The 15,886-nt window shown below is 46.6% G+C and overlaps 1 protein-coding gene across 1 annotated transcript; it reads right to left on the bottom strand.

The window, feature by feature from the left end:
• Window positions 1-10,510: 10,510 nt before the first annotated feature.
• LOC137527426 (posterior protein-like) lies at window positions 10,511-12,352 on the bottom strand. Its single transcript, XM_068247942.1, has 3 exons — window positions 10,861-12,352; window positions 10,621-10,638; window positions 10,511-10,539 (listed from the first exon to the last, which is right to left on the bottom strand). The coding sequence occupies exons 1-3, from the start codon at window positions 12,350-12,352 to the stop codon at window positions 10,511-10,513; spliced, it is 1,539 nt and encodes a 512-aa protein (XP_068104043.1).
• Window positions 12,353-15,886: the final 3,534 nt, after the last annotated feature.

The raw sequence follows: 15,886 nt of genomic DNA, 5'->3' as shown, positions 1-15,886 counted from the left end.
TCGTGTGTTTAGGTACTAAAATCTGCGTTCCCTCCCAGTAGTGTTGGGCGAACAGTGTTTGCCACTGTTCGGGTTCTGCAGAACATCACCCTGTTCGGGGTGACTATATAGCAGACTATATAGCATTGTGTTTAATGCCACTCTGTGTACACGGCTCAGCCACACTATATAGCATTGTGTTTACTTCCACTCTGTGTCTGCTGGGAACAGTAGTACACCGCTCACCCGCCACTGTATAGCATTGTGCTCTGTGTCACTGCTGACAATAGTGGTACACCGCTCACCCACCACTGTATAGCATTTCTGTACTGCCACTGTACTGCTGCCAGTCAGCGTGTACTTTAAGGATAAGTGAAATGAGGAAGAAATCCGGTGAAAGAGGGAGGGGCAAGGGAAGAGGTGTTTCCCCTGACGGTTCACGTACAGGCCACAGGGGAGCACCCAAGAAAACCCACTCAATACTGCCCATGTTGTCCAGGACAACAACCCTCACAGATCCAAAAGAACAGGACCAGATAATTACTTGGATGACCTCTCAAGCGTCCAGCAGTGGGTTAAGCAGCACCAGCACATCACGCACGAGGTCCGAGTCCTCAGCCAGTTAAAGTCTGGGCTTTCTTTGAAGACTGCACTGAGGATGTTACCATGGCGATTTGCAAGGTGTGCAAGACCCGCCTGAGCAGGGGGAAAAGTATTAACAACCTCTCCACCACCAGCATGAGCCGCCACATTCTATCCAAACATCCCACTCTGTGGGCAAACGCGGCAGGACAGGGTACCACCAGCAACACTGCCTCCCTTGGGTTCACCAGACTCACCACCAGACTCGCCTCAGCAGCAGCAGTAGCCCAGCCATTGCGTGGTTCACAACATTCACAAACATCAGACGATGCTGACACTGTCACTTTCCGGACTAGTGCTCTTGAGGTCTCCCAGTGTTCATCAAACACAACAACCAACAGCCCTTCGGTGTGCAGCGCTACGGTTGAGTTGTCTGTCTCTGAGATGTTTGAGCACAAGAGGAAATTGCCAGCAAATGACCCCCGGGCCGTGGCAGTAACAGCCAGCCAGCATAGCCAAGCTTCTGGCCTGCGAAATGCTGCCATATCGAGTGGTGGAGACAAACAGCTTCAAGGGCATGATGTCAGTGGCCATCCCACGTTACGTGGTTCCCAGCCGCTACCACTTTGCGCGCTCTGCAGTGCCTGAGTTGCATGAGCACGTGGTCAGCTAAATAACCCGAAGCTTGAAGAATGCCGTTGCCTGCAAGGTTCACCTCACCACTGACACCTGGACGAGTGCGTTCGGCCAGGGTCGATACATCTCCCTTACCGCGCACTGGGTGAACCTTGTGGAGCCTGGCAGCGATTCCTCACCTGCTACGGCGCGGGTGTTGCCCACGCCGCAAACAGCTGGATAACAACAGCAGCACCTACCTCTCTGACTCCTTCTCCTCCAACGCATCTCAAAGCTGTACCTCATCCGGAAATGCTAACCCAGCACCAGCAGCAGTAGGATCGTGGAAGCAGTGCAGCACAGCTGTTGGCATGCGTCAGCAAGCGTTGCTGAAGCTGATCTGCCTTGGGGATAAGCAGCACACAGGGGAGGAAATTTGGAGGGGAATAAAGGAACAGACGGATTTGTGGCTGGCACCGCTGGACCTGAAACCGGGCATGAAGCTAGACACCTGGCACGAACTGGCAATGTACGCAATAGAGGTGCTGGCTTGCCCGGCAGCCAGCGTTATGTCGGAACGCTGTTTCAGTGCTGCCGGAGGCATCATCACAGATCGGCGTATCCGCCTCTCCACAGAAAATGCAGACCGTCTGACTCAAATTAAAATGAATCAATCCTGGATTGGAAACGACTACGCAACACTCCTGGACCCCAACCAAGTAACATGACCGATGAACATCTGGGATGGTTTAGCGTTTCCGGTCCCTGTTTATTGAACCTCTCATCTGTATTACATTTATGACTGCATGGCGGCAAAAAGCATTGCTGCTATATCCGCACGCTTTTTGTCCTCATGCAAGGCCTGGGTTGTTGTGTCTCACAAAGCGTGGCCTTCTCCTCCTGCGCCTCCTCCTGTTCCATCACGTGTGCTGCTGCTGCTGCTGCTGCTGCTGGGTTACCGTTGCCGGTCCCTGTTTATGGAACCTCTTATCTTTATTACATTTATGACTACATGGCGGTACAAAGCATGCTATCCGCACGCTTTTTGTCCTCATGCAAGGCCTGGGTTGTTGTGTCTCACAAAGCGTGGCCTTCTCCTCCTGCGCCTCCTCCTGTTCCATCACGTGTGCTGCTGCTGCTGCTGCTGCTGCTGCTGGGTTACCGTTGCCGGTCCCTGTTTATGGAACCTCTTATCTTTATTACATTTATGACTACATGGCGGTACAAAGCATGCTATCCGCACGCTTTTTGTCCTCATGCAAGGCCTGGGTTGTTGTGTCTCACAAAGCGTGGCCTTCTCCTCCTGCGCCTCCTCCTGTTCCATCACGTGTGCTGCTGCTGGGTTAGCGTTGCCGCGTGGTCCCTGTTTATTGAACCACTTATCTTTATTACATTTATGACTGCATGGTGGTACAAAGCATGCTATCCGCACGCTTCTTGTCCTCATGCAAGGCCTGGGTTGTTGTGTCTCAAAGCGTGGCCTTCTCCTCCTGCGCCACCCTCCTCCTGTTCCATCACGTGTGCTGCTGCTGGGTTAGCATTACCGGTCCCTTTTCCTGGAACCTCTTATATGTATTACATTTATGACTGCATGCCGACAAAAAGCATGTTACCTGTGCAAAGAAAACAGACATTTCCCGCATTTAAAAGACAGTTTTCCCTTTGAAACTTTAAAATCGATTTTCTCAAAAACTATAAGCTCTTTTTGCTAAATTTTTTTTCCTCTTGTACCCACTCCCAAGGTGCACATACCCTGTAAATTTGGGGTATGTAGCATGTAAGGAGGCTTTACAAACCACAAAAGTTCGGGTCCCCATTGACTTCCATTATGTTCGGAGTTCAGCTCGAACACCCGAACATCGCGGCCATGTTCGGCCTGTTCGGCCCGAACCCGAACATCTAGATGTTCGCCCAACACTACACAGCCCCTACCCCTACCTCTGAGGCATCTACCTCCACGATAAAGGGGAAGGCGGTATCGACATGTCTCAAATGGGTGCATTACAGAACAATTTCTTTAGAGTGGAGAAAGCAGCATGGGCCTCAGGGGACCAGTGGTGAGTATCTGCCCCTTTCTTTGTGAGACTGGTGAGAGGAGAGATCACCGTGGAGTACACCTTTATGAACCTCCTATAGCAGTTAGCGAACCCCAGGAACCTCTGGAGAGCCTTCAATCCCACAGGTTGAGGCCACTCCAAAACAGCTGAAACCTTTCCTGGGTCCATAGAGAGGCCAGAAGTTGAAATTATATACCCCAGAAAGGCAACAGAGGTTACTTCGAAAATGTATTTCTCCAGCTTAGCGTACAGCATGTTTTGTCTAAACTTCCGTAACACAAACTTAAAGAGACTCCGTAACAAAAATTGCATCCTGTTTTTTATCATCCTACAAGTTCCAAAAGCTATTCTAATGTGTTCTGGCTTACTGCAGCATGTTCTACTATCACCATCTCTGTAATAAATCAACTTATCTCTCTCTTGTCAGACTTGTCAGCCTGTGTCTGGAAGGCTGCCAAGTTCTTCAGTGTTGTGGTTCTGTGATGCATCTCCCCCCTCCAGGCCCCTCTCTGCACACTGCCTGTGTATTATTTAGATTAGGGCAGCTTCTCTCTTATCTTTTACAAGCTGGATAAATCCTCCTCTGAGCTGGCTGGGCTTTCAAATACTGAGGAATTACATACAGGCAGAGCTGTCTGCACTCTGCAGGAAGAAACAGCCTGACACTTCAGTGGAAGATAGCTGCAGGGGGAAAGAAACACACAAATGATCTCTTGAGATTCAAAAGGAAGGGTGTATACAGCCTGCTTGTGTATGAATGTATTTTCTATGTGTGGACATACTGTACATCAACCGACTTCCTGTTTTGGTGACCATTTTGTTTGTTTATAAACAAACTTTTTAAAACAGTTTTTAACCACTTTTAATGCGGCGAGGAGCGGCGAAATTGTGTCAGAGGGTAATAGGAGATGTCCCCTAACGCACTGGTATGTTTACTTTTGTGCGATTAACAATACAGATTCTTTTTAACATGATTTCTGTGCTCTGAGAGGTTGGACGAAAAGATTAGTATGTCGTCTAGGTATACTAAGACGAATTTGCCCAACACCTCTCTAAAGACTTCGTTAATCAGCTCTTGAAAGACGGCCGGGGCATTACACAACCCGAAGGGCATCACTAGGTACTCGTAGTGCCTGTCGAGAGTGTTAAAGGCCGTCTTCCATTCATCACCGTCCCTGATCCGCACAAGGTTGTAAGCACCCCTCAAATCCAGTTTTGAGAAAATCTTAGCATTGGTGACTTGAGTAAATAAATTGTCTATTAAAGGCAAAGGATAGCGATTTTTTACTGTAATTTTATTTAGACCCCGATAATCAATGCAGGGCCGTAGGCCTCCATCTTTCTTTTTCACAAAAAAGAACCCTACCCCTGCCGGGGATCGAGAAGGGCGAATAAAACCTTTAGCTAAGTTTTCTCGGATGTACTCCTGCATGGCCAACTTCTCTGGCCCAGATAAATTATAGAGATGACCTCTAGGGGGCATACAACCAGACCTAAGATCAATGGGGCAATCAAAGAGACGGTGTGGAGGAAGTTTATCGGCTGACTTGGGACAGAACACGTCTGCAAATTCTGAATACTGATCTGGCAATCCCTCCATGTGAATCTTGGTTTTACCAAAGGTTACTTTCACTAGACAATGATGATAGCAATGGGCAGACCAGCTAGTTAGCTGACCCGTAGCCCAATTGATCTGAGGCGAGTGTATTTGTAACCATGGCATGCCAAGAATGATCGTGGAGGTTGCCATTCGTAACACAAAAAACGATAAACTTTCTTTATGCAACACCCCTATTGTGACCCACAAGTCTGGGGTCTGGGAAAGAGGGTGATTACTCTGCAGAGGGGAATCGTCCACCGCAGTGACCCGAATCTGTTGTTTTAGTGGGGAGATCGGAATCCCCAATTTCTTAGCAAATTCATAATCCATAAAATTAGCTGCTGAGCCAGAATCTATGAAGGCCTCAGTAGTCTCAGTCTTATCCTGCCAGGATATAGTGCAATGGAGAAGGAAACGTTTATCATCTAGAAGTAATGACTGCGCGCCTAGGGTATTACCTCCGACTACACCTAGGCGGCAGCGTTTCCCGACTTCTTGGGACAATTCTGCACTTTATGACCCCCCTCTGCACAGTACAGACAGAGCTGCTCTGTTTCTCTGCGCCTCCGCTCCACCCGAGACAATCTTGACCGACCAATTTGCATTGGTTCCGGTGGAGGTGGAACAGAAGGAGACGCTGCAAAGGTCAAGTATCGCTTATTGTTCCTACCCCGGGTCTGTCTTTGGTATCGTACACGACGATCGATTCTGATGGCCAATGAAATGGCCTCATCGAGGGATTTGGGCTCAGGATGGCTCAACATCAACTCTGAGACCGCGTCTGACAGCCCTGATAAAAAACAGTCTAATAATGCAAATGAGTCTCATCTAGCTGAAACTGCCCATTTTCTGAACTCAGCTGCGTAATTTTCGACCGGATCTTTGCCCTGCCTCAATGTCTTGAGCTTCCGCTCTGCGATCGAGGATATATCTGGATCATCGTAAATTATGGCCATAGCTTCAAAGAACGCCTCAACTGACACTAACGCGCCATCACCTGGCTGAAGACTATATGCCCAAGTCTGGGAATCTCCTGACAATAGTGTCTTGATAAACGTAATTCTCTGAGCTACAGTTCCTGAAGTACTAGGTCTCAACTCAAAGTATGACAACACTCGGTTTTTAAAGTTTCGAAAGTCAGATCTGTGGCCAGAAAACCTTTCAGGTACAGACATACGTATGTCTGTGCTATGAGGAGATCGCACGGTATCCACAGCCGTCTGATAAACTTGTACAGTCCCAGACAAAGCGTTGATTTGAGTCTGGTGACTGTCCAGCACTCGGGTGTGATTTTCCACCGTAGTGGTGAGTGCATCGAGACGGCTGCGGAGTGTGTCCATTTGGGTTTGGTCTGCCGCTCTGTAACGATCGGTATCAGCACGCAGAGAGAATCTGATTATTGCCGATCTGCAGTATCACCAAGAATGCAGATATATACCCGATTATTGGTGATCTGCAGTATCACCGATAATCCGATATATTGCTAACCTCTGGGCACCAGCAAAATAACACAAAAAGACAGTAATATAAATCACAAAAGTGTGGAAATATCCACCACACGGCAATTCCTCAGAGGTGTGGTTACCTCTGAATGGGAACCCCGTGCGTGAGATCCTCTAACCAGGCGGAGTGAGGAATCTCGACCCCTAGCAGTAATCGTCTGCTTGGGGCAGGCGTCTCGGAGAGGCAAGCCTCAGAGATAACCCTCCAGTGGGAGACGTTCCACTGAAGGGAGAAAGGTCAGACAGGCAGAGGTTCAGCAACAGAGATGACGGCAGCAGTACAGGAACAGAAGGCAGAAGAGTAATCGGAAATTAGGCAGAGGTCGGCAACAAGAGTCAGATATGCGAGGTACCGAATCAGAAGACAGAGGAGTAGTCAGAAAAGCAATAAGTCATAACAGATATCAAACAATGCCTAGTCTGAGTGCGAGGTCCTTGGTCTCAGCACCCTGGAACTAGTCTGAATAATAACACAGATTAACAGTACAAGTAAACTGGATAAGTGTGAATTCCCAGGTCCACCTAGTTCTAACACACTGTAGGATCTGACTAAAGGTCTGAGTGCTTCCACGTAGTGATCGCAACGGCAGACAACCAGCAACTGACAAGCAAGCTGTATATATAGTTGCAGGACTCTGCCGCCCCGCCCGAACCACTCAGCCAATCAGGAGTCCAGTAGGAATCAGCTGATCATCCTGAACAGCTGACACATCTCCTGCTGGCATAAAGGTCCTGACTTCTGGCACGCGCGTGCGTAGCCCTAAACCTGTGTGAACTAACAGGCTCAGTCACACCAGCTGCACGCTACTGCGTGCAAACTGCCGCGCTGGACGCGGAATCAGCCGCCTGACTGTTGTTGCATGCGGCGGCTTTTCCGCGTTCCACTCTACCGCCAGACACGCTTCCGCGTGCAAACTGCCGCACTGGACGCGGAATCAGCCGCCTGCTCAGTAGCACTCGCGGCGGCTTTTCCGCGATGTAGAATGTACTCTAGCTTATGTTAACTTATTTCTATGTTAATGACCAGACACTTGAGGTCGTTTCAAAGGGGTTAAATAAAAGGGGTTTATTTACAGATTTACATATGTACAAGTTATAGCATACAAACTATGTGACTCACATAATGGCTCTATATACCCTATGCACAGTCACACGCTTTCATTAGCTGAGCCCCTTTCTATCTCACCGTCCATGTCAGCATTCCAAGAGAGAGAGAACTTCTTAAGCATTGTCTTATATCTGGATACCACAGGCATAAAAGACTCCTCCTCTGTGTTATACATCATCAATAGTTCCTGCCCTTAGCAGCTGGGGGGGAAGGAACTTGTTGTAGCTAGTCCCATGGACCATTGTTGACCAAACCAGACAAACCAGCTTCCTCTCAGCTTTCTCCTCAATGGCCATTTGTGGGGGCTGGGGTCAGTGTCAGAGGCCATTGTCTTTGCTGTGTTATTTACTCACATGCAGATGTGTGTAGTTGTAAACAGTCATTTATGAAACACAGGCTTTGCGCAAGGCCCCAGCTGATCAACTAGATTCACTGTAAATCTCTCATAGCAACATAAATGTCCAGACATACTTTTCCATTAAGGCACACATGGAAATACAGTTTATACCGATAAAATACAACATTCCCTCCTGTTGTGCCTAATGGACACACCCTCATGGCTGGGATCCGGAACATGTGCCCTTCAGCGGATAGCTTCTGTATGCTCAGCACAGCTACATTGAGTCGCAAAACAGTTCTTGCTGGACGCAAGCCACCGCTGGGCTGTATCAAATAACAGTTACCCCCGGCAGTGTGACACAGTCCAAGGTTATTGGGAATCATTTCTCCTGTGGACAGACCATCCTCGCTATGCAGGGGCCAATGACCAGGAACCCAACATTCATTCCCACTCACACCTAATCGGTACATTGACATGACATTAATTGTAAGGGTGAATATCCAGCATCATACCATATATGTATCACCTGGATTTATCAGATCGCAATATCTTATCATGTGAACCTTAGTTTGTTCTGCAAGTTTATTGGCATCAATGTATACCTTTATGACACAGACACATCATACCCCTGGATTATCCATTGCAACCTAATATATCTCTCAATGAGTTTGTTTGTGTATGTAGGTTGTGCACATGAAAATATAATAAAAGAAAACTATTGTACCATTGTAGGTCATGTGGTCTGCAAAACACCTTTATATTTCAGTACCTACATTGTCTTGTACTTAGTGGATTGGGCACAAAATATATATAGATGGAACAAAAAACTTAACTTCTAATCAATGATCAGTACCTTGATTCTATATCATTGGTGTCAAGACATTCCATTACCAGAGGTTACCCACCCCTACTGTATACTGAAAGGGTGGGCCTGGTTATTAACTTACATACAAAGAAAACGCCTACTGTTCAGGCTTTATCCACCTTCAAAGTTAAATTTATCTTCTAACAAAACAAGAATGGATGGTGATGCCCAGCTATTTAATAATAAACCATTGTTGGTGGTAATTTCCAGGGGCTTCTTTGAAGCTCTGGCTACTCCCTTTAACCATTCAACTGTGTGAATTTGCATACATTCTTTTTGGTTGTAGACTTCCCCCATCCCTGTGGGCTAAATACCCATTCACTTCCTTTGATGAGTCCTTCTACAATTTATCTGTGTCAATGAATCTATACCACCCTTTACATAACAATGAGAATACTCTCTGTAGCCTTCCAACCTGGGAGGGGACTCTTTGGGAAGGCATTCTAGTGTAGAAACCATCCCCCTTTCCTTATAAATTCCAATAAAAGAAAATAAATATCTCCACTACTGCTGCATGTTAATATCTCTGCGGCCCCCTGCACACTGCCAATCTGATTTGCAATTCCGATTTTCACTGGGCGCTGTCGACCTACGCAGAAAAACGCATACGAAAAAAACCTCGGCATGCAGTACCGACTCACAATCGCGACCCACAATCGCACATAAAATCGCGTCCCAAAACTGCCAATCGGAATTGCATGTAGTGTGCAAGAGCTCGCAGGAAAATATAACATCTCTGACAATACCTCCCACAAGAGAACAAACTCTTTAATCTTAAATAATGTAAATTGATCATACACCTATAGATTTCCATCCAATGTTTCAAAACGATAAATTCCTTTAGGAAAATAATTGATTCAGAATAACTCGATTCCTATCAACCACTGCACATCAATTCCCAATAGATTCCAGCCGGGAATCTATTATTAATCGATCGTATTGCAGAGTTGCCCAATGCAGTGCAAGGTTATTGGCCATTAATTTGCCAAAGTTGTTGCTCCTGATTGTTTTTAACTTTCCAACCTGTCCGATCGATTTATTCAATCGCCAAAATTGATCTGACATTTGGGGAATCGATTCCTAGCAGCTGAATCTGCAAGGACATAGCTGAGACAATCGATGAGTGTATTGGCAACCCTTACCATTACTTTCCTTCGCTTGTAGATCAAATTATAAACTTAAGATGTTTACTCATACCAGTACAATTACATTTGATTACTCTTTATGAATATATAAATAGGCAAACAGCATTCATAGCTGTGTTTACTCTTGCCTTCCATATCTTGTATATATCCCCCTTTGGTACCTCAAAGCACAGGTACCACTTATCAATACTTCTATGTAAAAAGAAAAAAACCACAAAAGAGAAAAAAAATCTAAACAAAAATAAAAAATGGTGTATGGGGAAGCAACAAAAATCCCCACAAAAACAAAAATGTATTGCGAAAACAAACTTATTCCAAAAACTGAACAGGGAGAGTAAAAAAAAAAAATTACAACCCTTTGGTTGTTCCTAATCAAACCAACAAACAAACACACAGAAACAGGCCTATTTCAGGACACACACATAAGTTAGTTACACACAGGTCTGTACAATTAGTACATTGACACAGAGATGCTGATATCCTTTGGAGTTCATTGTCTTTAGCACTGGGCCATCTGTGTCAATAGAAACAAGAAATACAAGAAACAACCACAATACAGTACAAGTTAACTGTTAACCACCTTTACTTCAGTTTCACTCATTAAACCTTCTATTGTTTAATTGTTTGCAGACAATTAGGATTTTAACTCATGAGCTCATGGTATTTTCTGCAGACTAATTGTTAACCTCTATAATTTAGAATGGGTGCACCCTGATCCTAGCCAAATTCCATGTAGACGCCCTTGGCTAAAAGGGAGAGACAGAAACACACAATACATGAATACAACATAATCAAATGTTAGATGGCTTGACTTTTTAACCACATACATTTCCTTTCAGAGATATCTGAAAAACAAAACATACTTATGTTAATATCCTCACATTAAGACACCATTGTTACTTCACAATCTGTTAGTCTACCCCTATACTGCAAACCTGTTGAGACAACAGAGTGTATTCCATTTGCCACACATTATTACACATTAATTTTTGAACACTCTGCCATATATCCCAAGAAAAAAGGAATTGCAATGTTTGACAAATTACAGATTAGCCAATATGGCATACTGGCTAGCGGGGCATAAATTGGAATGTTTGGCCAATGTCCTTGCTGTGCACTGGCACCGTATGCAAAACTAGAATATTGTTTAGGTTTCGCTTGCTGGCCATGATTTCCGTTTCCAGTTTCCAGCTTATCTGGGCCCTGAAATGCATCAATGTTCTCATGTTTTTCATGATCGTGAGGGGAGACGGTGCTTACACAATTGGAGATATTGCTGGTGTGTCTATTCTTAACTTTGTGGCTTCTGCAATATCGTTTTATGTGGCCAGATCTATGACATCGATAACATCGGAAAATGTTTCTCTGTGTACCTTTATATGCCACAGATACATTGGATGTCTCTCCCTCCTTGCCCTCCTCACAACAATCCCTCAGTATATTAATAAATTGTTGATACGTTATGGCATTTTTAAGAGCAAGTTTAACTGGGTGGCTTACCATACACTTATTTGCCATGGAATATAGCAACTCCCCATCATCAGCTGATACATCTTGGCAATTATGGACCACTCTATACAGTGAAATGTACTCATGACAAAATATTACAGGATCCATTCCTTTCATGAATCTCATGCTTGCCAACGCTTGCACGCCTCTTTCATCACAACTTCCCAATACACGCTGTACTTCCTGTCTCCTACCTCCTGCATCTGCTACACAACCACCATTTTCCAGAACTATGCGAGTGGCTAAGGGCCCCGGCAACCAGGCCCGTAAAAATGCACATGCATCTTCATCATTTAGACTGTACTGACATACCACTGCCTCAAATTGACTAGACAACCTCACAGGCGATTCTAGGGAATCAAAATCGCCCAGAATCTGACATAAGCGCAGTTTGTCCTGAATTGTTAGCACAGTAGGGCTGGACACATCTGCTAGTTGTACCCCACTGCAGGTACTGTCATCTGTAATAGTGCAGACATTTGCAGACTCACAAGTTTTTGCTTTTTGTTCACATATTGATAAGATGTAATTTTCCTTCTGGATCAACACTGAGTTGGTATGTAACAGTTCTCTTTTTAAAGAGGCAACCAGCTCTTGCATCTGGGTTAATTTATCATTGAGTGAGTGAATTAAGGTTTCATTTGAGGCGCATTTGACCTTGTGCTGTTCTATTTGTTTCTCCAATTCACTATTCCTTTCCTTCCAATCATCTGCCTCTAATTTCAACTCCTGCAAATCGGCTCTCGATGAATCTGCCATAACTACCAAATTATCCTTAAAATTATCCAGGTCCTTTCTGATTTGCTGTCTGTCTGCAGCCCAATCTCTCGCTCTCTGCTCTGATATGACCCTCATCCTAAGTAAAATCGAAATTTCATTTGCAAGCTTTATCTTCTGGACTTTGTTTCCAAAATATGTCTGCTGCAATCCATTATTATATTTCTCACATTTTCCAACCAATGACGCAAACTGCTGCTCAAGGGATTCATTCGCACATGTATTCACATCAACCGTGGCGTATTTACTGACAAAATTTTGTGCAATCTCCATTTTCACCAAACTGCACTAAACATACGATTCAATGACCAACACAGAAGCTATTGTCCTTGCAAAACACTCACATTCACTTCTAACTGCCTTCAGATTATGTGATCTACACTCACAATGGCTGACCAAACTATATACACAAATACAGCAACAACAGGAGATGAAGCTTTTGCTGCCTCTCACAGACCATTCATATTCAATCCACACAATTCCTGAAACCTATTGTTTCCTATAGCATACCTATGTACCTTTTCAACAACCTATCTTCCTAGCAGTTAACTTGTCACATACAACCAAACCTCACAAACTGCAAGCAAAATACAGATATGCATTGATATATATATATATATATATATATATAAAAAAAACAAAACAACTTACCGCATTTCGTATGCTTCCTTGGTGTCCAGGGTCCACGTTCAAGTTTTCCGCTAAGTCCTTTACCCTCGTCTTCCACGTTCTCTGGAACTATTCGCTAGAGTAACTCTCTGTTATAGGGTTCTATGTGGATTTACTAATTATCCACACGCTATCTTGGGGTGCCAAATGTAGAATGTACTGTATATATAGTTGCAGGACTCTGCCGCCCCGCCCGAACCACTCAGCCAATCAGGAGTCCAGTAGGAATCAGCTGATCATCCTGAACAGCTGACACATCTCCTGCTGGCATAAAGGTCCTGACTTCTGGCACGCGCGTGCGTAGCCCTAAACCTGTGTGAACTAACAGGCTCAGTCACACCAGCTGCACGCTACTGCGTGCAAACTGCCGCGCTGGACGCGGAATCAGCCGCCTGACTGTTGTTGCATGCGGCGGCTTTTCCGCGTTCCACTCTGCCGCCAGACACGCTTCCGCGTGCAAACTGCCGCACTGGACGCGGAATCAGCCGCCTGCTCAGTAGCACTCGCGGCGGCTTTTCCGCGATGTAGAATGTACTCTAGCTTATGTTAACTTATTTCTATGTTAATGACCAGACACTTGAGGTCGTTTCAAAGGGGTTAAATAAAAGGGGTTTATTTACAGATTTACATATGTACAAGTTATAGCATACAAACTATGTGACTCACATAATGGCTCTATATACCCTATGCACAGTCACACGCTTTCATTAGCTGAGCCCCTTTCTATCTCACCATCCATGTCAGCATTCCAAGAGAGAGAGAACTTCTTAAGCATTGTCTTATATCTGGATACCACAGGCATAAAAGACTCCTCCTCTGTGTTATACATCATCAATAGTTCCTGCCCTTAGCAGCTGGGGGGGAAGGAACTTGTTGTAGCTAGTCCCATGGACCATTGTTGACCAAACCAGACAAACCAGCTTCCTCTCAGCTTTCTCCTCAATGGCCATTTGTGGGGGCTGGGGTCAGTGTCAGAGGCCATTGTCTTTGCTGTGTTATTTACTCACATGCAGATGTGTGTAGTTGTAAACAGTCATTTATGAAACACAGGCTTTGCGCAAGGCCCCAGCTGATCAACTAGATTCACTGTAAATCTCTCATAGCAACATAAATGTCCAGACATACTTTTCCATTAAGGCACACATGGAAATACAGTTTATACCGATAAAATACAACACGCGATCTCTCACAAGTGCACTAGGCATTCCTTCTAGCGTAGTCAGGTTGTTGTATTATCTGTATTGCCTTGTACTGTCTATGTGTTGCGATTCGACGGTCGACAGGAAATCGTTCTGTCTGTTGGGATCGCATTCGCCCTAGCGGTAGTGGCGGTGGTTCATTCTGTACTCTGTCTTAGGGGTGCAAGCCAGAGCAGCGGTTGCTACATCTGTCTGTCTGTCTGGATCGCATCCGCCCTAGCGGTAGTGGCGGTGGTTCCTTCTGTACTCTGTCTGGGAGTGTAGGCCAGAGCTGCAGTTGCTACTGGCTACTCCTTCTGTCTGTCTTGTCTGGAACGAACGCTTGCTGTAGGCTCGGTGAGGTAACCGTTAGCAAGCGTTCACGTTAGCTATTCGTTTTTGTGTTACATTGGTTAGTTAGGGTTGGCGTGCTTTGTCTCTGTTGCGCTTTTCGTGCAGAGACCGCGCCATTAGCGTGCTTTGCCGCTGTTGCGCTTTTCGTGCGGCGACCGCACTTAGCGAGTGCGTTTGTTATTTTCCTTGGCGTTCTGATCATTGTTATTTGCTGTGTCTTTCTTGCTACACTTGTGCTGTCTTACTCGGTCTTGTGTCACTGTTGGCAATCGCCACTCTTGCGATTCCCACTTGGTTTCCGCTGTTGGTGGACACACATACATTCTGTCTCTGTGCTCACTTTCTCTCTACAGGTGCATTGCACCAAAGCTGGGTTCTGTTGTTTCCTGCCTCCCTGGAGGGAGGGTGGGCTAATAGGTAGGTAGCCTAGAGGGAGGGAGGGAGTGTGGTCTAATAGGTAAGTAGCCTGGTGGGAGGGATGGTGGGCTGGTAGGTAGCCTGGTGGGAGGGAGGGAGGGTGGGCTAATAGGTAGGTAGACTGGTGGAAGGGAGGGTGGGCTAACAGGTAGGTAGCCTGGTGGGAGAGAGGGAGGGTGGGATAACAGGTAGGTAGCCTGGTGGGAGGGAGGGAGGGTGGGCTAATAGGTAGGTAGCCTGGTGGGAGGGTGGGCTAATATGTAGGTAGCCTGGTGAGCTAATAGGTAGATAGCCTGGTGGGAGGGTGGGCTAATAGGTAGGTAGCCTGGTGGGAGGGAGGGTGGGCTAATAGGTAGGTAGCCTGGTGGGAGGGTGGGGTGGGTAGCCTGGTGGGCTAATAGGTAGGTAGCCTGGTGGGAGGGTGGGGTGGGTAGCCTGGTGGGCTAATAGGTAGGTAGCCTGGTGGGAGGGTGGGCTAATAGGTAGGTAGCTAGCCTGGTGGTGGGGGGTAGGTAGGTAGCCTAGTGGGAGGGAGGGAGGGTGGGCTAATAGGTAGGTAGGTAGCCTGGTGGGAGGGAGGGTGGGCTAATAGGTAGGTAGCCTGGTGGGAGGGAGGGTGGGCTAATAGGTAGGTAGCCTGGTGGGAGGGAGGGAGGGAGGGAGGGTGGGCTAATAGGTAGGTACCCTGGGGGGAGGGAGGGTGGGCTAATAGGTAGGTAGACTGGTGGGAGGGAATGTGGGCTAACAGGTCGGAGGACTGGTGGGAGATAGGGTGGGCTAACAGGTAGGTAGCCTGGAGGGAGGGAGGGAGGGTGGTCTAATAGGTAGGTAGCCTGGAGGGAGACAGGGTGGGCTAATAGGTAGGTAGCCTGGGGGGAGGGAGGGTGAGCTAATAGGTAGGTAGCCTGGGGGGAGGGAGGGTGGGCTAATAGGTAGGTAGCCTGGTGGGAGGGAGGGTGGGCTAATAGGTAGGTAGCCTGGAGGGAGGGTGGGCTAATAGGTAGCCTGGTGGGAGAGAGGGAGGGTGGGCTAATAGGTAGGTAGACTGGTGGGAGGGAGGGAGGGTGGGCTAACAGGTAGGTAGACTTGTGGGAGGAAGGGAGGGAGGGTGGGCTAATAGGTAGGTAGCCTTGTGGGAGGGAGGGAGGGTGGGCTAATAGGTAGGTAGCCTGGAGGGAGGGAGGGTGGG

Source organism: Hyperolius riggenbachi, chromosome 8, assembly GCF_040937935.1.
Source record: "Hyperolius riggenbachi isolate aHypRig1 chromosome 8, aHypRig1.pri, whole genome shotgun sequence".
In the NCBI taxonomy this organism is placed as follows: Eukaryota; Metazoa; Chordata; class Amphibia; order Anura; family Hyperoliidae; genus Hyperolius; species Hyperolius riggenbachi.
Note: the sequence above shows the minus strand (reverse complement) of the source record. Positions and strands in the feature narration are given on the sequence as shown.

Coding starts and splice junctions, on each gene's coding strand:
- LOC137527426 (XM_068247942.1), bottom strand. CDS start 12,352: ATGGAGATTGCACAAAATTTTGTCAGTAAATACGCCACGGTTGATGTG.